At 39.4% G+C, this 23,489-nt stretch overlaps 1 protein-coding gene across 1 annotated transcript in view; it reads left to right on the top strand.

The window, feature by feature from the left end:
• itfg1 (integrin alpha FG-GAP repeat containing 1) overlaps positions 1 to 23,489 on the top strand; it is a 98,909-nt gene that overhangs the window by 68,808 nt on the left and 6,612 nt on the right. The window contains exons 13-15 of the mRNA XM_077622911.1: positions 9,895 to 9,938; positions 11,163 to 11,241; positions 21,931 to 22,055. Of these exons, the coding sequence (XP_077479037.1) occupies positions 9,895 to 9,938; positions 11,163 to 11,241; positions 21,931 to 22,055 (248 nt within the window). The remainder of the gene's footprint in view (positions 1 to 9,894; positions 9,939 to 11,162; positions 11,242 to 21,930; positions 22,056 to 23,489) is intronic.

The raw sequence follows: 23,489 nt of genomic DNA, 5'->3' as shown, positions 1-23,489 counted from the left end.
TTAATTCGTTCCAACCATCTGAAAAAAACACCCAAAACAGGATATTGGATTGGAAAAATATTTTTATTTGTTCTAATTCACCATCGATTAAGAAAAGTAACAAATGACTAGTGGTTTAATAGTATTAAAATTAGACGGAGGGGAGAGGAGAGAGACTTTTTGCATGGCAACGCGCTCGTAACATAACATAAACAAATTTAAATAAACTTGGATTACGATGCAGACACTCAAAAACATGTTTAATCTAACTTTAGACTAAACTTAATTCTAATTTTGTTTTAAATTTTAATACCTTTCTTGTCCCGGGTTGGCTCTATTAGCCCCGCCTCCACCCTGACTTTCAGATGCAACCTATCGAGGGTTGTTTGCTTTTGTCTTCCCTTCAAAATATTCCCAAAATGATGCACACAAATGTCCTGTGTCTGTATTCTCACCCTCTTGCTACTGTGACAATGAAATTTCCCGAATACATAATGAATAAAGTCATCTAATCTAGAACTGCGTAGAACCCATCGGAAAAAAACGGCAGCTTTAGTTACGTCTATAGTAAACGTAGATCACCGCTCCTGATTTGTTATTTAAATCATAATTAAAGGACAATATTATGGATATTCTAAGATGAATCATCAAATTTTAAGATGTTGTGGACTTGAATTGGAGTTTGTTTTACGGCAAGTCATCAAACTCGCTCAACCGACAAAGTAATGAAAACAAAACTGTTTCATTGTTCAGCGTAGACCATTTGTTCAGTATATTGCGAGGAAAATTGGTATCACCCGCATAAAACCTGCACCACATGTTTGTCCTTAAAACCTGTTGTGGTTTTCAGGCTCACTTTTTGGGGGTTGATTCCTATATTTCAGCATCTTTTATGACCTGTCCTTCAAATTTCATATCCGGAAATAACATTCAAATTTCATATCCGGAAATAACATTGAAGTCTTCCCGAAGCTTTCAAACCCCCCGAATAATCTACAATTCCTAAAATGCCAGGCCGTCTGTCTTTTTTAATCACGGGTTCTCGCCCCGGCCTTTTCGTTACCTTCCGAATATTGGAAGCAATCAAATCACGTCTGGCGGAGTAGATTGTCTTTGAAAGACGCCTCCCAATGGCCTCAACGATGTTCAACCACTTGGATATGACGCCATTGAGGACGGCGGTCCTTCACCGCCCGTGACGGTTACCCGCGTTCGAGACGCTAAAGGACACGGCGGCGGCCTCAGACAGCCGAGCCAACGGAGATGGATGACTCCGCTGCCATTTTAATAATGGCTCGGCGTACTGAGAAGGACTGCGTTAAATGATAAGGGAACATCTCCTGTCAGGCCACGTTTTGCTACGTGCATATTTTTAGAACATGATTCCGCAGAACAGTCCGCTTGTTTTCATCTCGACAAAACGCAGATTTGACAGACCCGAAGTTAAAAACAGATTAATACGCTTACCTATCACGTACTTGTAAACCTCGGCCAATTGCTCCCCTTATTAATGATTGCGATTCCCCTTATTAAGCGATCAATCAGGAAATTTAATATACATCTATACTCTTCATTTGAATTTGATCCTAAAACAGAAAGTCAGCACTCATCATTTACTTTCCCGGGCCACACAAAATGATGCGGCGGGCCAGATTTGGCCCCCGGGCCGCCACTTTGACACGTGGCGTACACTATTAGAAATGATCAAAAAACGTATAAAATACAGGAAAGACTTATAAGTTGACAGGTATGCTATCACTAAACCTGAAAGTGGTTGCCAGCCAATCAGAGTGTGCGAATGTGAGCTCATCCACTACAACTGGATAACGGGGCCAAATTTTAGTTTACCGTTTTAAAGCACGGAAGCCAATAAACTTGTATTGGATTTTATAAAACAACCTCATGAAATGAATCGTATAATATAATGCATACTTGTTTTGTTTTATTTGTTAGCCCCAATTTTTGGACTTGTCTTCAGTTTGTTTTTAATGAGCACAAATTCAACAGTCAACAAACACATAAATAAAATAGATTAATTAATAAAGGACTTTAACAATGTTATAATCCGGTGCACTTTCTCGTCAGAATAATACGTGCAACCATTTTAATAAATATGAAGGCCAAAAATGATGTTTTATGTGATGTTTAAAGATGAGAATTAGCTACAATCTTACATATTTACATTGATATGTTCATTAACATGAATATAAATATGTTCATTAACATGTGCTTAAATAAATCAAACATTAAATAAATGTACATACTTACATATTTACATATATATGTTCATTAACATGAATATAAATATGTTCATTAACATGTGCTTAAATAAATCAAACATTAAATAAATGTACATACTTACATATTTACATTTATATGTTCATTAACATGAATATATGTTTATTAATACGTGCGTTTTTTATTTAAATAAATCAAAAATTAACTAAATTTCCCAACCAAATTTCAAATGTACCCATCTAATCATTTAAAAAAGAAAATTAACACTAAAAAATGAACATTTTTATAACTGCAAATCACAAATATGTCATTTTTTTAAATATAAATAAATAATTAAAAAGATAATTATACTTATATGATGACAATTCAATTCATTTCTCACAAAGATCCCTTCAATTGTTAGCACAAAATCAATGTAAATCATTTCAAATGATATTTTATGTGATGTTTAAAGATGAAAAATAGCCCTCGGCTACAATTTTACATATTTACCTTAATATTTTTATATGTGCTGTTTTTTATTAAATAAATCAAAAATTGACTACATTTCCAAATCTGAATTCCCATCTGATCCTTTAAAAAAGAAAATTAACACTAAACAATGAACATCCTTATAAATTCAAATCACAAGTATATGTTAAAATTTAAAAAAATATTTTTTTAAATATCAAAAAAATTAAAAGACAATTATACATTTCTCACAAAGATCCCTTCAATCATTAGCACAAAAATCAATGTTAATCATTTCAAATAAAACCCTCTAACGAGCCAGACCACTTAGTTTTTTGCCAAGCCGCACTTTCACTACAAAAAAATGTCAAAACATCCATCCCATCATCTCCAAAGCAGAGTGCTGCTCCAGTTTAAAAACAAAATGGAGGAAGCGTGGACAGATGGCGCTCACTCATTACTACCCACAAGAAGTCTTTAAACTACGCACATAAAAAAAAACTGTACGTGTACTTGTGAGCTCTAGAAAGCGTGTGACAGGCAGAACTGTAGCAGTTGATTAGTTTTCTGCTTACTTATTAGCATGCAGATTAGCCACATTGAGGAACATCTGCGTGGTCCTCACTCGGTTTCTCACCCTCGCTCGCTCGCTCACTCCGCCTCCGGCGTTCGCCTCTTCTTGTCAATGAGCCTCCTCCCTTGTCTTCAAGTCTCCGGTTCTTCGTCCTTGTGCTCCTGTCAGTCCGTCAAGAGTTGTCATTCTGTCTTAACATGTTTACATGAAGCTTCCGTCCGGGGGAGGAGAACTCGAATCTGGGGCAGAGCGTGGTGACTGTGACAGCCAGACAACTGATACAATAATGATACAGTAGATTTAAGAACACGGCTTACAAGGGGGTGTCGTTCACCCGGTGCCCTTTTTTCGCTAGCCAGTGTGACAGGCATTTGGATTACATTTTCCTGAAGAAAGTAAGAGAATTAGTCTTTTCCAGGTTCAAAACTGGCCGAAATAATTTACTGTCTTGCGGGGGTGCTCAATCGCCAAACAATACTCACTAATACTCTTTTTTTGAACATGCATCTCTGACTCATCTAACAATTGTTAAGGTCACATTATAAATTAAAAATGTGATTGTGCATATTTAACCTCAGTCTGCAGAAGGTCTTGTGGCTCCTGTTTTTTTTACCTAGGTCTACAATGTCTTCTGTGTCTGTCTTGCTACTGCAACCAAGGAAATTTCCCGAACACAGGATGAAATAAAGTTCTAATCTAATATACTAAACAACCAGTCATAGCTACTTGTTAAGTCTTTCCTTTGATTTTGAACAGCTTCATTTTAAATGTGCCCACCACAATAATCACTTTTTTTAACATGCATCTCTGACTCATTTAACAATCGTGAAGGTCACGTTAAAATTTAAAATTAATTTAAAAAAAATTCTGCATATTTAACCTCAGTCTGCAAAAAGTGCCCACCTTGTGGACTTGATGTTTTTGGCTCCAGTTTTTTTTACCTAGGTCTACAATGTCTTCTGTGTCTGTGAAATTTCCTAAACACGCTACAATTTTTTTTTTATAATCTAATATACTAAACAACCAGTCACAGCTTCTTGTTAAATCTTTCCTTTGATTTTGAACAGCTTCATTTCAAATGTGACCACCACAATAATCACTCTTTTTTTGAACATGCATCTCTGGCTCATTTAACAATCGTTAAGGTTAAGGTCACGTTAAAAAAAAATCATTTTTTTTTAAGTTATTCTGCACATTTAACCTCAGTCTGCAGAAGGTCCCCCACCTTGTGGACTTGATGTGTGTGGCTCCAGTTTTTCACCTAGGTCTACAATGTCTTCTGTGTCTGTCTTGCTACTGCAACCAAGGAAATTTCCCAAAAATGGGATGAAAAAAAGTTCTAATCTCATATACTAAACAACCAGTCACAGCTACTTGTTAAGTCTTTCCTTTGATTTTGAACATCTTCATTTCGCCCCACTGTCAATCACGAGACCCATCTCGTCTGTCCTCCCTCTGAACTTAATGCCGAGTCAAGGCTGTTCCGCCATACAAAAGTACGGTACTGCAGTAAAAGGCGCGAACAGATGTCATCTTATTTGGAAATTGACTTTGCTCATTGGATTTTTTTTTTCTTTCCATTTTCATATCAAGGCGCAAATTTAATCTATTCATTTTTGCTCATTACCCCATCAGCGTTGGACCGCAGTGAGAAGCGGAGTTTTAAATTGAAAACTATATGACAGATGGGGGACAAGCATTTCTCTCCTACACACGCTCTGTCTGTCTCTTTAACGATCCCACTCGCGTTCAAGTCGTCCCACTAAAGTGCATCGTTTTGTCTTACTTACAGTTTGACTGGACAGGACGCCGTCCCTTGACGTTTGTCTAATGGAGGGAGAGTAGGACAGTCCTACTTTTTGTAGGACTCGTGCTCTGGGAAAACGGAAACTTCTATAAAGGGTGTCCAGTCAGGCAAAATCTCGAATATTAAAATCAAACCCTTTAAATTGCATACGTTTAGGGAGGTTTTTGATACGAAATAATACCCGTGTTAGAATAGAATAGTCTATAGTCTGAGAAACTAGACTATTCCAGGTTATATAAACAGAAAATATGAAACAGATGGCGACATTTTACCAGACAGGGCTCAAGTTCATTTGACCACACCAGATTTTACAAAAGTAAACTACACATTTCCACTTGAAAATCCTAGTTTACGAACATTAAATATGAAATACGTGAGTGATTGTCCCGAGGAATTAAAACGAGTGACGTTGGGAACCACACATTTTGCCAAAATATTCAAATTGGGTCAACTCTAGTGATATTGCAAAATTCAGATTGTAATATTACAAGATTAACGTCGTTTTGTTGCTTATTTTTAATGTAACGCCAACCTGAAGTTGTTTAGTTTTATGGGTATTAAATAACAGAAAGAATGTGTGAACACGAAACTCATGTTTGTGTAATATTAAGAGATTGAAATCATCTTGGGAGAAAAATTCATAAAATGATAAGAATAAAATGGATACATTGCAAGTTGTTCCCGGTTGGCGAACTTCAACTTTTGGCGAATTAAGGTCGGTGTGAAAAATACGATATCGGAATTAGTTTTTCTTTGATTCCTGTTGATAAAAATTTGAGAAGAATGACTTTTTACAGTAATCCCTCAAATATCGCGGCTTCAACTTTCGCGGCCTCGCTACATTGCGGATTTTTTTCTGGGCTAATTATTTTTATTTTTTTTGTAAGTTCATTAAAATGTGAAAATCCACGCTGAAACTCACAAGCCGAAGCCACTCCCATTTCCTCCGCTTGCTACTAGGACTCAGCGCTGAAGTAAAAAAAAATATTATTATTATTTTATTTTTTTTAATAGGGGTCGGATTTTTTTCTGGGCTAATTTTTTTTATATTATTTATTTTTTGTAAGTTCATAAAAATGTGAAAATCCTCGCTGAAACTCGCCCGCCGAAGCCACTCCCATTTTCTCCGCTTGCTACTAGGACTCAGCGCTGAAGTCAAAAAAAAAGATTGTTATTATTTATTTATTTTTAATAGGGGTGACCCTACTTTGCGTTTTTTCATTTATCGTGGCCATGTCTGCTCTACATTTTTAATAACCTGAGATTTCTGTAATGCAAAAAGCGTGCCGCCGCTTGAAAACGGTTGGGGAAACACTGCCCTAAAGCATTGTCATCTTAACCGGACTAAACTAGTTCATGGTGGGCCGCATCAGCATGAACTGTCATCCGTGAGCTCAGCTCAGCTGCTACATTGTTGCCATGGCGTACATGTGCATAAGTGCGTTTTAGCGCGCACCCTCGTAGCCAGTGGCGCCTCACATTAGTTGTGTGTTCACGTGTGACGTCACTTGACCTGACAGCGGCAGCCAGGTGAGGACCGGGTGCATAAAAGCCGAGCTTAGTCAGGTTAAAAAAAATAAAGAAAAAAATAACACGCACGTGAGAGATGCAGATTTCCGTTAGCTCGCTTTGACCAAGAGCTAATTTTAGTTTTGGATATTACATAAGCATAAACACTCCGAGAGAACAGAAGCGCATTGGAACGTCCTTGCTAACCAAAACAGCGCTACCCTAAGATGCACGAAAACAGTCCTATCTCAAAAGTTCTGGGATTTCTTTCATGGATTTTCTGGCATCATTTTTTTTAGACTGATTCTATTTACCGTATTTTCTCGCATATAGGCCGTATTTTTCGCTCAAAAAAATGATGACTGAATCAAAAGTACGGCTTATATGCGCACAAATTAGACTTGACATGCACGAAACTGCAAGGTGACAAAAGACGAAACATATAACACCATAACGCCATGGCGCCATAACGTCATGACGCAAGACAATGCGGCCGATACGGTCATTTATTTCAAAACAGATAAAAACGCTAAACAAAATTTAACTTAACTCAAGATAACTTTAGCTTGCTATGTTCATATTTACGTACATTTTATTGTATGTATTATCAGTATACGTATATACCATTTAACTCTACTAGGCAAAACAATAGCAGGGCTTTTATCAAAGGATGGGCAAAGTACAAAACATGCTTTGTCTTTGGTGCGTTAAAATAATTGGGTGAGGGTGTTTGAAGGCATCCTAGACAGAAAAAAAAGGACAACAAAAGAATTCTGCGGCTTTAGAGACATCAAAGCCAACCGTGGCGGACTCAAGGAGTCGCCCAAATGGACAAAATGACTTGAAATTACACTGTTTTATTCCAATTATTTCCTTTTTATCAGTTAATACGGCAAGCTTTCATTTACTGCTTAATGACTTGAAAAAGTTAAGGAGTTGCATCGCTAGTATTAGCATTCGGTGGAAAGAAAAATAGTACAGTGGTGCCTCGAGATACGATCTTAATTCGTTCCGGGACTGAGCTCGTATGTCGATTTTCTCGTAACTCAAACGAACGTTTCCCATAGAAATGAACTAAAAACAAATTAATTTGTTCCAACCCTCTGAAAAAACACCCAAAACAGGATATTGGATTGGAAAAATATTTTTATTTTTTCTAATTCGACATCTATTAACAAAGTCACAAATAACGAGTGGTTTAATAATACTAAAATGTGTTTAATAGTACTAAAATTAGACAGTTTTTTTGCACAGCAACGCTCTCATAACATAACATAAGCAAATTTAAATGAACTTGGATTACGATGCAGACACACAAAAAATATGTTTAATCTAACCTTATACTAAACTTAATTCTAATTTTGTTTTAAGTTTTGATACCTTTCTTCTCCCGGGTTGGCTCTATTTGCCCCGCCTCCACCTTGACTTTCTGATGCCACCTATCGAGGGTTGTTTACTTTTGTCTTCCCTTCAAAATATTCCCTAAATGATGCACAAAAATGTCCTCATAATAGGATAATGCACGACCACTTGCCAATGAGAAGTAGTATACACTCCTCTCGGATTAGCGAACAAGCTCCGCCATTCGCAATGACTAACGGGAAGAAAAAAAAACAGAAAAAAATGCAATGCTCCGCCCAGTGCTCGTAGAGACATTACACGAGGGAGTTGCGACGGGAAAGATGGTGGCCATGATCTTCTTCTGAGCAGACTCTCGCGTCCGCTGTATGCTCGTACATCAAAATTTGTCTCGTATCTCAAGATAAATATTTGCTCGAAATTTTACTCATATCTCAAATTGCTTGTATGTTGAGGTATGACTGTAGTACACTGTAAATAAAATCAATAAAACGTTCAGAATGCTACTAATACACGACAAGCTTTCTTCAGTAACATCAAGTAAACACACAACTTATTTAAAATCACTACTTTATCAAAAATTTGCTGTTTTAGCAATAACTTACTTTTTTTTTGTGAAACAGGCATATTTTCTTCAATGAATATACACATACCCCTGAGCCCCAAAAAAATGGCAGGTACTTGATAATTAGCCTTTTAATTGCATCGGAGCGTGCAGACTGTTTACAAGCTAGCGTTTAGTGGGCCAACATTTGATCATTTGCACACTTGCCTCCTTTTTATTGACGCTAGCGGCGTTTGCTCTCGCCACCCTTGCCGCGCGCTGTGATATTTTTTAATAGATCGGATCTGCCCGTTTTGTCGTTAGCTCCAATAAGGCGGTAATCGAGAGCTTTTATTTTAAAGACGTCAGCGTCTGTGGTGGTTTTTTTAGCATCTTTTTAAGGTCAGACAGTTTTCCAAAGTTGAAACTTGACTCTTGTTGGAACCGTTCGCTCGCATCATCCTCATTTAACTCAAATGTGGCGAGTCAATCAACGCGACCTCGACACGAGACCTCATCAGCATGCTAATAAAGTCATCTCGCCTCTAATGACTGATTAGCAAGTCATCACCATTTTTTTGCCATGCACAAATTGCACACAACATCTTTGCAAATGTACCACAGTACAAATTATTTTCAGTTTTTTTTTTATCCATGTCATCTTTTTATTGACATTGTTCCATTATAGATGCAAGTACAGTAATCCCTCGAATATCGCGGCTTCAACTTTAGCGGTTTCACTACATCGCAAATTTTTTTCTGTAATTTTTTTTATTGTTTTTTATTGTTTTATTTTTTTAAGTTCATAAAAATATGAAAATCCACGCTGAAACTCACAAGCGAAAGCCACTCACCTGTCCTCCGCTTGCTACTAGGACTCGGCACTGAAGTAAAAAAATAAATAAATAAAATAAATAAAAAATAATTTAAAAAATTGAACTAAAACAATTAATAAATAATTTTAAAAAATGAAATAAAAAATACGTTATTTTGACAAATAAAAATAAATAATTTACAAATAATAATAAATACATGAATTAATAAAAATTAAAAATAGAATCAATAAATAAATAAAACATTTTAAAAAAATAAATTTGACAAATTTAATAATAAAATCAACAAAATAAACAAAACATTTAAATATATATATATATAAAATAAAAATAACAATAAAATTAAAAAAAATACATACAAATTTAAAAAAGATAAACAAAAAAATATTCAAAATATAATAGAGGTGACCCTTTTTCGCGTTTTTTCGAGGGATTACTGTACATTGAAACGTTCTTCGGTCTTATGTTGGATACTCAACTAGACGTTTGGTTGAGGGTCCGAACATGGTGAGGAAGAGGTCCCGGCATTTTTATATTTCTTTAAAAATCTATTTTTTTGAAATGTATTCTAATGTACTACCTTGCTGTCTGTCCTCTGCAGTCCTTAGCGGCTTATGCGGCAACTCCTGTCCAGGAAACATCAAGGTAAGCCGTATGATGACATCCTTGTTGGGTCCAAATCGAAAATATATTTTTTGAGTTTTCATGGGGAATTTTAGTTGCACAGTAATACCTTGAGATACGAGCGTTACGCGTTCTGGGACCTAGCTCGTATGTCAATTCACTCGTATCCCAAATCAATTTTTCCCATATAAAATAACTCAATACAAATTAATCTGTTCCCACCCTCTGAAAAAAAACGTCTAAAAATAGGAAATTACAATAGAAAAACATGTTTTAATTTTATTAATTCACACAAAGTAACAAATAGTGGTGATGATCTGCAATAAAATGTGACGTTATGTACAGTACTGTGTGGAGTTTTTATCTTTGAGACAGACCCTAACCTTAACCCCAACACGCCCAACATAACATAAACTTTAAATTTAATTTACCGTATTTTTCGTATTATAAATCGCAGTTTTTTTTCATATTTTGAAGGGAAGACAAAAGCAAACAACCCTCGATCGGTTGCAACTAAAAGTCAGGGTGGAGACGGGGCCAATAGAGCCAACCCGAGAGAAGAAAGGTATCAAAATGTCAAACAAAATTAGAATTAAGTTTAGTGTAAGATTAGATTCACTTTATTTTTGAGTGTATCTGCATCATAATCCAAGTTCATTTAAATTTGTTTATGTTATGTTACGAGCGTGTTTACTACTATAAACTATTAAACACATTTTAGTACTATTAAACCACTAGTTATGTGTTACTTTGTTAATAGATGGTGAACTAGAACAAATAAAAATATTTTTCCAATCCAATATCCTGTTTTTGGTGTGTTTTGTTGGAACAAATTAATTTATTTTTAATTCATTTCTGTGCGAAACGTTCATTTGAGTTCCTAGAAAATCGACATGAGCTCAGTCCTGGAACGATTTAAGCTCATATCTCAAGGTACCACTGTATAGGGCTTCAAATATTTCATCCCAACACTGCCTTGTCTTACCTTTTCACGTTAGCCTCGAGCTAACTCGCCACCTCTTTTCCTGGCATTTGCTTTTGCTTTCCCCGTCCGTCGACTCGTCAAAGTCTCAGACGAACTCCTGGCGGCTGTTTGTGCTCATGGCCGCCACCATTTATCACATCCACTCTTATATTTTTTTCCCTATTCCTCCTCACACACCTCCTCGCTTTCTTATGTGTCACTTAGCTTAGTCACCAACAACAACAAAATCTCTCACGGTGGTCTTTTTTCCCCGCCGGCAGCCATTAGGGGTGAACCAGCCGGGGCCATACGTTATGTACACCACAGTGGACTCCAACGGCAAACTGAAGAATGCTTCAGGTCAGTGGCTTAAGTACATTTCGGGGGGTAAAGTGCCCATTGATTTGTTTTTTTCCCCCTCTTGAGGAGAATATAAGATAGTGGTGGCAAACAAAAAAGGTCCCCCGGAGCCAACCTTCGGCCTGCTTTAAATTCAACTCTTATCTAGTCGCACATTTGTTTTTGGACAGAGCAGGATGGGGTGGTATACTAAAACGAGAACTGGTCTGTCCTTGAATCACCCCTGGTCTGAGTCAGGAATCTCAAGTCCGCCATTTTCATCATTCAGGCTAACATACGAATCCTATCTATTCATTCATAAGGTTTTACATCTTAGCAAACTCCAGAAAACAAATTTGGTTTGCTTCAGGGAACGCCCACTTTCTGCAATTCTGGTTGTGACATCACAACCAGAATTGATGATCGATTCTCGTGTGCGGTCGTTTGGTCGCCGGTCGTTTGGTCGCCGGTCGTTTGGTCGCCGGTCGTTTGGTCGGCGGTCGTTTGGTCGCCGGTCGTTTGGTCGCCGGTCGTTTGGCCGCCGGTCGTTTGGCCGCCGGTCGTTTGGCCGCCGGTCGTTTGGTCGCCGGTCGTTTGGTCGCCGGTCGTTTGGTCGCCGGTCGTTTGGTCGCCGGTCGTTTGGTCGCCGGACTTTTGGTCGCCGGTCGTTTGGTCGCCGGTCGTTTGGTCGCCGGTCGTTTGGTCGCCGGTCGTTTGGTCGCCGGTCGTTTGGTCGCCGGACTTTTGGTCGCCGGTCGTTTGGTCGCCGGTCGTTTGGTCGCCGGTCGTTTGGTCGCCGGTCGTTTGGTCGCCGGTCGTTTGGTCGCCGGACTTTTGGTCGCCGGTCGTTTGGTCGCCGGTCGTTTGGTCGCCGGACTTTTGGTCGCCGGTCGTTTGGTCGCCGGTCGTTTGGTCGCCGGTCGTTTGGTCGCCGGTCGTTTGGTCGCCGGTCGTTTGGTCGCCGGACTTTTGGTCGCCCGTTGTTTGGGTCCGGGTGACCAAAAGACCGGCGACAAAACAAGGTAAAACAACACGGTCTACGCATCAATCAAAGCCAACAATGGCCATCAGCAGTTTCACCGAGCCCAAGTGTGAGTGTAGAAGAGTGTGTATGTACATGCGTTGTCCCTTTAAGAAGTGACGTCAGTTCAGTCAGGGTCTTAACAAGTTCTCCAACAAAAAACAATAAAAGTCCGGGAAATTTGGAGCTTTTCTTTAGCCTAATAATGACTAGGGCATTAAGTATGACTAAATAGTCATTCACAGTTTGTATTTAGGGAATTTGAGCAACGATTTAAATGGTAATTATCAATAACCTTCCGGGCGACCAAAAGACCGGCGACCAATCGACCGTGTACCAAAAAAAAACGACCAAAAAAGCTAACTTTAGCCATCTCTTGTCTGCAACGGACTCGACTTCCATCAGTCACATCAAGACCCCGAGGCAGATAAAATGCTTTCTTACTTCCCGCTGGGGAACGTTGGAAACATTGTGTCGAGCCTCCTCTGAAGTCTCTGAAGCTCGCTATTTTTCTATTTTATTTTATCCTCCCCGTTCCTAAAGTCGTCCTCTTTCGAGACGGTACCTGCAGATTGCGTCAGGAGGATGCTGTCAAGCGAGCGCGGGTGGGGAATAGCCTATTTCTCCCGGCTCGCCGTGATTATTCCTTTTAGTTCTTCTTCCACGGGCGATGTGGGCCACCGTCTTTTAAACCGTGACGCAACCTGTTCGGTGACCCGCTGTCACGAGAAGCCAGGTTGAAAAAGTCTGGGACGGAACGACGGGACGTACGGCATGTATGATGGGATGGGACATTTGCGCTAACAGTGCTAAACTGAGCTGACGTTGCACTACAGTGGCAAGCCGGCGGGGTCAGGGATAAATATAGACTCGGTCTTGTTGCTTCACATTTACACTCACTTTTGGGCCTACTCATGTATTTTGTCAAAGGCAAAAGGCCTTGAAAGGGTTTTTTCCCCGTATTTCGATCGTTTCAAATGGTGTACGCTGTATAACAACCTTTGTATGGGATTATTTTTAAGTCAGTTTTTTTGTAAAATCGATCTCGGTTTACCTATTTCAGCTCTAATCTGGGTTGACTTGGTCACTGGTAGCTGACGAAAACGTCATCGTCGACTGCTAATATTGTCATGCCTTTTGACTATGTAAATATAGCGCGTCAGCAAGCAATGTACTCAGACAGTCAAACTGTCAGCGACATACAGCGACATCTACAGAATCTTGAATTTAGTGCATTCTGATTGGCCACCCTGTCCACTTTTGGAGAAAAAAATAGACTTTTAAGTGCGTTCTATGTGAGTAAATATGTGCCACGTTGCATTTGTACGGGTTTTTATTGCTTGATACGGAAAATGGCAGTCATTAATAAGGGGAGCAATTGGTCGAGGTTCCCAACTATGAGCAAGTGACTTAGAAAAGATGGCAGAGCATAATTTGGACATAAATCCATAAAAGAAATTGCCCAAAAAACGAACAGAAATAGAGAAATCAGATCCGAATGAGTCTTCCTTTCAGATGCCATGGCCACGCCCACTATACATCCATTAGCTGAAGATGTCGCACCCTGTTTTCTTGTTGCGAGTGTGGTTGTTTTGTCATTTTGTCAACACGTTAGGTAGTGCAGCACTAGAATCGATCATCAATTCTGGTTGTGATGTCACAACCAGAATTACAGAAAGTGGGCGGTCCTTGAAGCAAATGGATTTTTTTTATACATATGAAATTACTTTGTTGGGGCACCCATTTTCATTTTTTTACATGGTCACCATTTCATAGTGCCATCATTAAAAAAAATCATGTTTGTTTGGTTACTTAATTGAACATATGAACAAAACAGTGATCATGAAGTGGAAGTGAGCTTTTTTTTAAAAGAGAAACTTCAAAAGTTGTTCAAAAGGAGTAAGAAAAACATTGAAAAAATAACCAGAAATGTGTGCAAATCTTGTAAAAAATATTTTTCCATGTTTTTTTGTCATTTTGGTGGTTTGTCGTTAGGTTAGTACTTTTTGGATGGGTCATTAGTTGTTGGTTGGATTGTTTCTAAGTGTGGTTGCCTGTTATTTTAATTTATTTACTTTCCTGGTTCTTTTTCTACCATTTGTGTGTGTTACAATTTAGGCCAGAAATTTATTGCGTTCCTTTATAGACTGAAGAGGATTCTCTGTTCTCCGGTGCAACGATAAAGAGACCAATCAAATCTCTTTGTGTTACCACTCTCAGGAGAACACCCAACTATTTAGGATCAGAATATTCCGGATGATCACTGTCTGGCTCGTTGTAATTCAGCCTTATCCGGGGGTTTTTTTGCGAGTGTGTTTCCACTAAAATGCACACACGGAGGAGAATGAGCGTAGCCCAAAGCCTCGCCAACGCTATTCCCCCGACTCCTCATTTAACAGCGGCAAAAATTGTGCGGGTGTGTGTTCTGTCGGTGCATTTGTGTGTGTATTGTTTTGTTTTCTCATGTGCGGCCATTTTGAATTTGTTCCTTTTACCTCAATTGGGAGAACCTCGAGTCGGATAGCGAGTGTGTTTACGTGCGAGCTCACATGCCGACTGGCATCTGTGCGCTAACGTGCTAGGATGGATGAGCGTTGCAAACGGCCCACTCATCAGCGACTTCCCGTTGAGATTGCCAGGCTCGTTGTGATTAATGAATGCCCACATGAGGCATTTTTTCTGCAAGGTAGAAGCTTACCTTGAAGGTGAGCCGTCGTTATTTGTCCAAGGGTGATTGGTCGCTGGGTAGTCTGGTTGGATTGTTAAAGGTTCAGTTTTTTTTTCCAGAAATTCTGGTGTCCGTACCGGTCTAGTTTGTAAGAGTTTGACGGAGCCGTGACGCGATGATGTCACGACAAAATGGCGCCGTTGTGTCCGTCGTGCCGTCACAACGCAATCGAATGCCGATATGGTCATTTATTTCAAAATAGAGAAAATATAAACAGATAAAACGTTAAGGTAAGATGGCGGCGTCCTGAGTGAGCAATGGCAGGCACAAGTAAATGCGTTTTTTCACGTTTACAGCAAGATATTTTTTTCCTTAATGTCATTCATAGACGTCAAAATAAATTTTGTTTTGCGTTTTATCTGCTTATCTTTTCTCTATTTTGAAATAAATGACAATATCGGCCGAATTGTCTTGCGTTATGGCGTCTCATCTTTGTAAACCTTGCAGTTTCGTGCCTGTCAAGTCTAATTTGTGCACATATAAGCCATACCCTCGATTCAGGCATCATTTTTAAGCGACAAATACAGCCTATATGCAAGAAAATACAGTACTTTTTCAATGCCTTGGTGAATAATGCTTGGCTTTTGTTTTTGTACACATTAAGTTGAATGCATGAAATGTAGGAATAGTAGCAGGGCAATAGATGTATTATTGTTTTTTTTTTAAATGTAAGGTTGTTATGGGCTTTATTCTGCTATGAGAGATCTCTTCTAAAACCACCAGGGTTTTCTAGTCTGGTTTTCGAGCCAGTACTTATAGCTCCCAATATGCTTGTGGGAAGGAGAATCAATGTTGAGCTTTCTCTACTCTGTCCAATTAGCTTAATGACTAGTGGGGATTAGTAACTCGCACAACACACACACACGCATTCTTCTCATTTTTGTCATGGATTGGTGATCTTTAAGGAACGAAACGGTAGACATGCAATTGCATAAGGATCAGGTCTGGTTTAAGGAAGATTCCTAAACAACTTGACTGCTAACTCAAGCAAAACATGGCAGTGTCCACCTGTTAATTGATAGCATTAGCTCTGCTTCATTTTAGCCACACTTTTAAGCATTAAAACTAAATTTGGCACACATTTCCAAACAATGTTAATCTCACATTCTAGAGAAATCCAACTGATTTTAAACAATATTGTTTTATGACTGCATACAAAAAATACCGTATTTTCACATCTATTGGGCCATCTCAATTGCGGGTGTATGTTCTGTTTTTTGCCCATAGATAAGGCGCTTCGCCCAAAGGACGCTAGCATGAGACGATGCTAGTGTACGTTATGCTAGCGTATGTTATGCTATCTTATGTTATGCTGGCGTATGTTATGCTAGCGCATGTTATGCTAGCGTATGTTATGCTAGCGCATGTTATGCTAGCGCATGTTATGCTCGTGCATGTTATGCTGGCGTATGTTATGCTGGCATATGTTATGCTGTCGTATGTTATGCTGGCGTATGTTATGCTGGCGTATGTTATGCTGGCGTATGTTATGCTGGCGTATGTTATGCTAGTGTATGTTATCCTAGCGTATGTTATCCTAGCGTATGTTTTGCTAGCGAATGTTTTGCTAGCGTATGTTTTGCTAGCGTATGTTTTGCTAGCGTATGTTATGCTGGCGTATGTTATCCTGGCGTATGTTATCCTGGCGTATGTTATGCTGGCGTATGTTATGCTGGCGTATGTTAAATACGGTATTTATAGTCTAGTTCAAGGATTTCCCCGATCAGAAATCGGGCTAGATAGCATCATTTTCAGAGAGTCTGAAAAATATGTTTACTTTTTAGCTCATTAGCTGCTATAGATGGCGAGAGACGTCCGATTCATTTTGGCTGGGAGGGATGGCGGTTTTCTCAAAATCCGAAGACTCGGAGTCACATGCAAAAATATGGCTCGTCTAGTTAGACTTTTCAAGAATTTTCTATGGGAAATGTCAATGTAACCATACAGCCTTGAACTTTAACGGGGAGGGCGGAGTTAATAAACTCGTGAAAATCGAGACCACCGCACACGGAGGGACAATGTTATAGCTCAGCCCTCTCGTCCTTGCCTTAATGTTCTCCATGATGGCGAGGTGCCCTCCTCTAATCCAATGCCTGCATTGTCTCTAACTTTCATGTGCGACACTGTAATCTGGCAAGCCCTCCTCGCATCTACGGCCCCACCCGCCGCCACTTTATGGACTCCGTAAATCACCACAACAACAGCGTCCACCTTTGCTGTCTTCTCCGTCTTTTGATCCTGCCGAGAAGTGTCTTGTTTTGGTTCTCATTTTGTTGTTTGCAATTGCTGAAGGTCATCAAACTGCGTACGTTTACCGAGCTTTCATCTTGGAATCAACAGTATATTTACATATTTACATATATAGTTACCTGCAAAAGTAATGGAGCGCCAAGTTGTTGTCTTTTAAATTGTTGCCTAAACAATTGTGTGTGTGTGTGTGTGTGTGTGTGTGTGTGTGTGTGTGTGTTTATTTCTGTTTAATCAGTGAAAATTTCATTTGCCTATAGGAAAAAAGAAAGATTAGATTTTATTAAATTACAAAAAAGTGGTTTATGGTTTATTTCTCATGTAAATTCCCAAATCTGATAGAAACTGAAGTAAAATATAATATATTATAATATATGATATGATATATGATATATGATATATGATATACGATATACGATATATGATATATGAGATACAAGATATGAGATGATAATTTTAAAAAATACAATTGCATAATAATATCGAAATGATAAATATTAAAGTTAAGTAATTTTTTATTTTTTTTAATATTCAAAGTTAAGTATTTTTTTTATTTTTTTAATATTCACTCACCCCAAAGAGGGCAAGAAAACCATTTTCATTTTTATCAACAAGAATCATCAGAAAGTTTGGATTGGATTTTGCAAAAAAATAGATAATTTTTTTTAAGGAAATGTTTAATGGACAGATGAGACCAACCAAGGCTAACCTCGAAGAAGGGGATGAAAAGGCTAAAGTATCGAGAAAAGGACGGATCTGCCTACGATCCGAAACACATGAGTCTTATCTGTGAAGCACGGTGGAGGTCGTGTCACGGCTTGGGCTCGCATGGCTGCGGATCCCGAACTGTGGAGGAGAATCCCTTAAGAATCCTTCATGGGGTGCGTCAAAGCATGACAGAATAAGCCCAGAAAATGGGAAAATAGATTCCACCACAAAACTAGAAGTAACTTTCCCTCCCTAATTTGCTTATAAAATATTACTATTTTTTTTTAAAAGTGGATATCCACATTTATTCTGATATATCTAGGGGTTATAATTTAATGTTTTATTTATGAATTCCCAACGGCCCACCGGCTGAGTAGTTAGCGCGTCGGCCTCACAGCTCTGGAGTCCTGGGTTCAAATCCAGGTCGGTCCACCTGTGTGGAGTTTGCATGTCCTCCCCGGGCCTGCGTGGGTTTTCTCCGGGTACCCCGTTTTCCTCCCACATTCCCAAAAACATGCAAGTTAGGCTTTTTGACACTCTAAATTGCCCCTATGCATGACTGTGATTGGTTGGTTTGTCCTCCGCCTCCAACCCGAAGTCAGCTGGTATAGGCTCCAGCACCCCCGTGAGCCTAGTGAGGCCTGCGTGGGTTTTCTCCGAGTACTCCAGTTTCCTCGCACATTCCAAAAACATACACGGTAGGCTTTTTGGACACTCTAAATTGCCCCTATGCATGACTGTGATTGGTTCTTTGTCCCCCGCCTCTAACCCGAAGTCAGCTGGTATAGTCTCCAGCACCCCCGTGACCCTAGTGAGGATAAAGCGGTTCAGAAAATGAATCAATGAATATTCAGTGAGAATAAAGCGGTTCAGAAAATGAATGAATATTTATTAATTTTTCGGTTTATTAATATCTTCACAGCCACTCGCAACAGTGATTGTCAAAATTCCGATTATGAAAGCGATAGTGAAGGCCACACACACACACACACTTGTAAAAGATCTTTCGTTAACCATCAGTCGTGTGTTCTGACTGTAATTCCCTGCCAAGTCCGAGTTGACTTAGCTTTGGCTAACTCACACACACAAAGACGCACCCTCATGTTGTGAGATGGCTTTTTCCCGCAGCCACATTTCCTGTATTCTTTTAGCCAAGCCTCTCACACACACACACACACACACACACACACACACACACACATCAGATTCGGAAGCCAGCTTCCAGCCTTGCTTGATCAACACATAAATACACAGACACACAAAAGCAGTGAAGCCAAGCCACATGAAGCAGCTAAAATCAATACCCCCAAACAAATAGTATTAGAAATGGCAAAGCCCAAACACAATGTGGGCCAGGTTTTTTGTGGAGGTCTGGTCTTCTGCCTGGACCACCATAATGTCTTTTATGATCAATTATGTCTGGCATTTTAAGAAAAAAATATGGACGCCACACTCCATCTATACACTCGATAAAGGGAAAATCCATTTTTCATGCCTATGTAAGGCAGAGGTCAAACTCTGATTTGATTGACAGGCCACATTAATGCCAACTAGATCTCAGGTGGGCCAGACGGTATTTTTAGGGCTCAAAAAGTGAACTTACTGGCCGCCATTGACGGCGCTAGACGTCCAATCCATTTTTGACCGTGAAAGGGGCGAATGAGCGAATGTTAATCGGTACAGAAAAAAATGAAGTATGGCTTACATGACACAAAAAATGTGGATAGCAGATTTCAATTATTATCATAATGTTATTTTTTTTATTAATGATATGTCCATTCACTCATTCTACTTATATAACGACAATACAAGCATTCATTTCAATTCAATAAATGACCAATTTCATTTATTTTTTGAACCGCTTATCTTCACTAGGGTCACAGGGGGTGCTGGAGCCTATCCCAGCTGAAGCCAGAAGCGGGGGACACCTTAGAATTGTTGGCCAAGAACACAAACAACCAATCACAGTCATACGCAGGGGCAATTTAGAGTGTCCAATCAGCCTACCATGCATGTCTTTGGAATGTGGGAGGAAACCGGAGTACCCAGAGAAAACCCACGCAGGCCCAGCGAGAACATGCAAACTCCCCAAAGAAAGATCCAAACCTGGATTTGAACCCAGGTCCCCCGGCAGTCAGGCCAACGCGTCAACCACTCATCCACTGTCCCATTATTCTAAATGCTTATGACTACATACAAAGTTTTTGGGATGACAATAGTAGAAAGGGATTTTTAAACACTATTATCACTTTGCGTTTATCTCTACTTTTTATTTCATGTATTTTGTTATTTTTATTTTCTCTAGGAGAATGTAAGTGTTAAAATTCATATGCTTTTAAAAGCAAGCCATTGCAAATATTTCCATGATATAGAGTATGAATCAGAAAAATAGTTCCAATATATAATTTATTTGTCTATATTTTTTTTCTAGAGTAATATTATTTATTATTTTGATTTTTTTCATCATTATAGTTATTTTACATTTGTCAATTATTTTTTTAAAGAAAAATCCGGCAGCTACCACTGATGTTTACGTTTCGCACCATCCATGGCAACCAGGAAAAGGGTTCAAACCCCTTTTGAAACGGTGCAATAAAATGAAGCGAAAATGGCCCACTTGCACGTGTGTCAACCCGTTTTAACGGTTTTCCCCTCAGAGAGTTCCGATCTGTTTGCGCGTTGGCGACCCGGCCCGCCAGAGGTTCCTCGGACTGGAAGGAAGCGGCCGACGTGGAGGTTGAAGCGAGGCGGAGGCGGAGGCGGAGCCTTGCATTGCGCAGTCCATCCACATTAGTTCTGATCACTGGCTGCCTCCAGGCTCCTTTTCTCTCACTCTCTCCCCCCTCCATCTTTGTTTACCAGCGAGAGCTTGATTTATGTCGGCCGCACTCGGAGGGGTCGGCGTGGGCGAGACGCGGCGGCTGATGGCGCCGGTGGGAGGGGCTTCGGGGGAGGGGGGGGGGGTGAAAAATGGAAGGCCGCTGAGGTAATAGATTTTGATTGGACACTGCTCATAAAAGGGTATTTGCCTTGGATGTTTAATTTTATTGGAATCGCTTTTAAAGTCATCATGTTTAAGAGTCCCTAACAAGCCATTTTTTATTTTATTTTCTTCAGGCTAGTTTATAAACGGTCGTGATTGGTGAATTTGGCGTTTCCTGCTCACAACATTCAGAATGACCTTTAAGTGCTTGGTAACTGCCGTATTTACTTGCATATAAGCCGATTTTATCGGACAGAAAAATGAGGAGTGAATCGAGGGTACGGCTTATATGCGCATAAAAACAGGACTTGGATAAAACTGCAATTTGACGGCGCCGTGACGCGATGATGTCACGACAAAATGGCGCCAATGCGTGCGCCGTGACGTCACGACGCAATCGAATGCCGATATGGTCATTTATTTCAACAGATAAACAGAAAAAACGCTAAATTAAATTTATTTTGATGTCTATGAATGAAATTCAAGAAAAAAAAAGGATCTTGCATAAAATGCGAAACGTTCCCGTCACTGCTCGCTCGCGCCACGGCCATCTTAGTGAGGTCGGGGCGCTGCCGTCTACATTTTTTTTCGCCAGACACAAGTAGCCTTGATTTTGAAATAAAACAAAATTCCGCCTTCATTCAATTAAAAAAATCTAAAATACAAGAGAATATTTTATATTAAGAGGCTCAGAAAGACATTTTAATGCGTCAGTTTTGTCTCAAAATCGAATATTCTTTTTTATGGTGAGTTGATGCTTACTGAAAGAAACGACGTATGAAGTCTTTTCAACATTTGTCAACATTTTTCTCATTGTTTCTCATTTTTCTCAATGTTTCTCAATGTTTCTCATTTTTTCCTCATTTTTTTCTCATTATTTCTCATTTTTTCCTCAAATGTTCTCAAATTTTCTCAATTTTTCTGTGTTTCTCAATTTTTCTCAAATTTTCTCATTTTTTTCAATTTTTCTCAAATTTTCTCATTTTTTTTTCAATTTTCTCCATTTTTTTTCTTATTTTCCAGCCGGCCAGTTGAGTCAGTCCGCGCACTTTTCCTTGCAGCTGCCCTACACTGTCCTAGGCTTGGGACGCAGCGCCAACTTCCTCGACCACTTGGTGGTGGGGATTCCACGCCGCCTTGGAGAAGAGGTGAATTAACTCTTCCTTCATTTGTCAAAAGTCCTTATTTGAAAAAAAAAATGTAAATCCTCCGTTTTCCTCCATTTCCTGGAGCTATTTTCCATCCTTTTCTTTTCTCGGGCTCACGACGCCGCTAACATGAAAGGTGCGTTTAATCTTTGATTCGTAACCACGCCGCCGCGTCTCCATTCCCCCCTGCTGGGACTGGCGACTTGTCTTATCTACTTTCCTCTCCATTCTACTTTAATACCTGACGTCCAGTACTTGTGCTCGGCGGATGGGTCGCTGAGGCGTGATGGGGATTCACTCCTTCACTGGTGTCATCAATCTTGCAGTGTGCCACTTTTTTCCGCCTTTGAACCTGGACGGCTTGCTGTATTTTCCTCTTCCAAAACATTCGCTTCAGATGAAATATGAATGAATTAGCACGTGCGCCACAACCCAATCCTCCGACACAGATTTGCGTTTCACGGTATAGCATGAAAATCTTTGCGCTGTGTATCGCAATACAGTGGTACCTCGAGATACGGGCTTAATGCGTACCGGTATTGAGCTCGTATGTCGATTTACTCGTAACTCAAATGAACGTTTCCCATAGAAATGAACTAAAAACAAATTAATTTGTTCCAACCCTCTGAAAAAAACACCCAAAACAGGATATTGGATTGGAAAAACATTTTTATTTGTTCTAATTCGCCATCTATTAATAAAGTAACACATAACTAGTGGTTTAATTGTACTAAAATGTTTTTAATAGTACTAAAATTGGACAGATTTTTTTGCACGGCAACGTGCTCGTAACATAACATACACAAATTGAAATGAACTTGGATTATGATGCAGACACCCTCAGAAATAAGTTTAATCTAACCTTACACTAAAGTACTACTTTGTTTTCAATTTTGATACCTTTCTGGCTCTATTTGCCCCGCCTCCACCCTGACTTTCAGACGCAACCTATCGAGGGTTGTTTGCTTTTGTCTTCCCTTCAAAATATTCCCAAAATGATACACACAAATGTCCTCCCAATAGGATAACGCACGACCACTTGCTAACGAGAAGTAGTATATACTCCTCGCGTATTAGCAATCGCTCCGCCATTCTGCACTAACTAACGGGGAAAAAACACTGAAAAAAATGCAATGCTCCGCCCAATGCTCGTCGAGACATTACACGAGGGAGTTGCGACGGGAAAGACAGTGGCCATGATGTTCTTATGAGCAGCCTGTATGCTCGTATATCAAAATATGTCTTGTATCTCACGATAAATACTTGCCCAAAATTTTACTCGTGTCTCAAATTGCTTGTATGTCGAGGTACCACTGTATAAAGTTCTCCTCTACTTAAAAAGTCATTTTGTAAGTAGAGGTACGACCGCATATTGTCTGGTATGGACTGTAATGCAAGAGTGCAATTTAATAACTTTACGTCATGATAATACAA

This window comes from Stigmatopora argus, chromosome 2 (assembly GCF_051989625.1).
Source record: "Stigmatopora argus isolate UIUO_Sarg chromosome 2, RoL_Sarg_1.0, whole genome shotgun sequence".
Taxonomy (NCBI): Eukaryota; Metazoa; Chordata; class Actinopteri; order Syngnathiformes; family Syngnathidae; genus Stigmatopora; species Stigmatopora argus.
The sequence above is the reverse complement of the archived record's forward strand: the minus strand, read 5'-3'. Positions and strand labels throughout refer to the sequence as shown.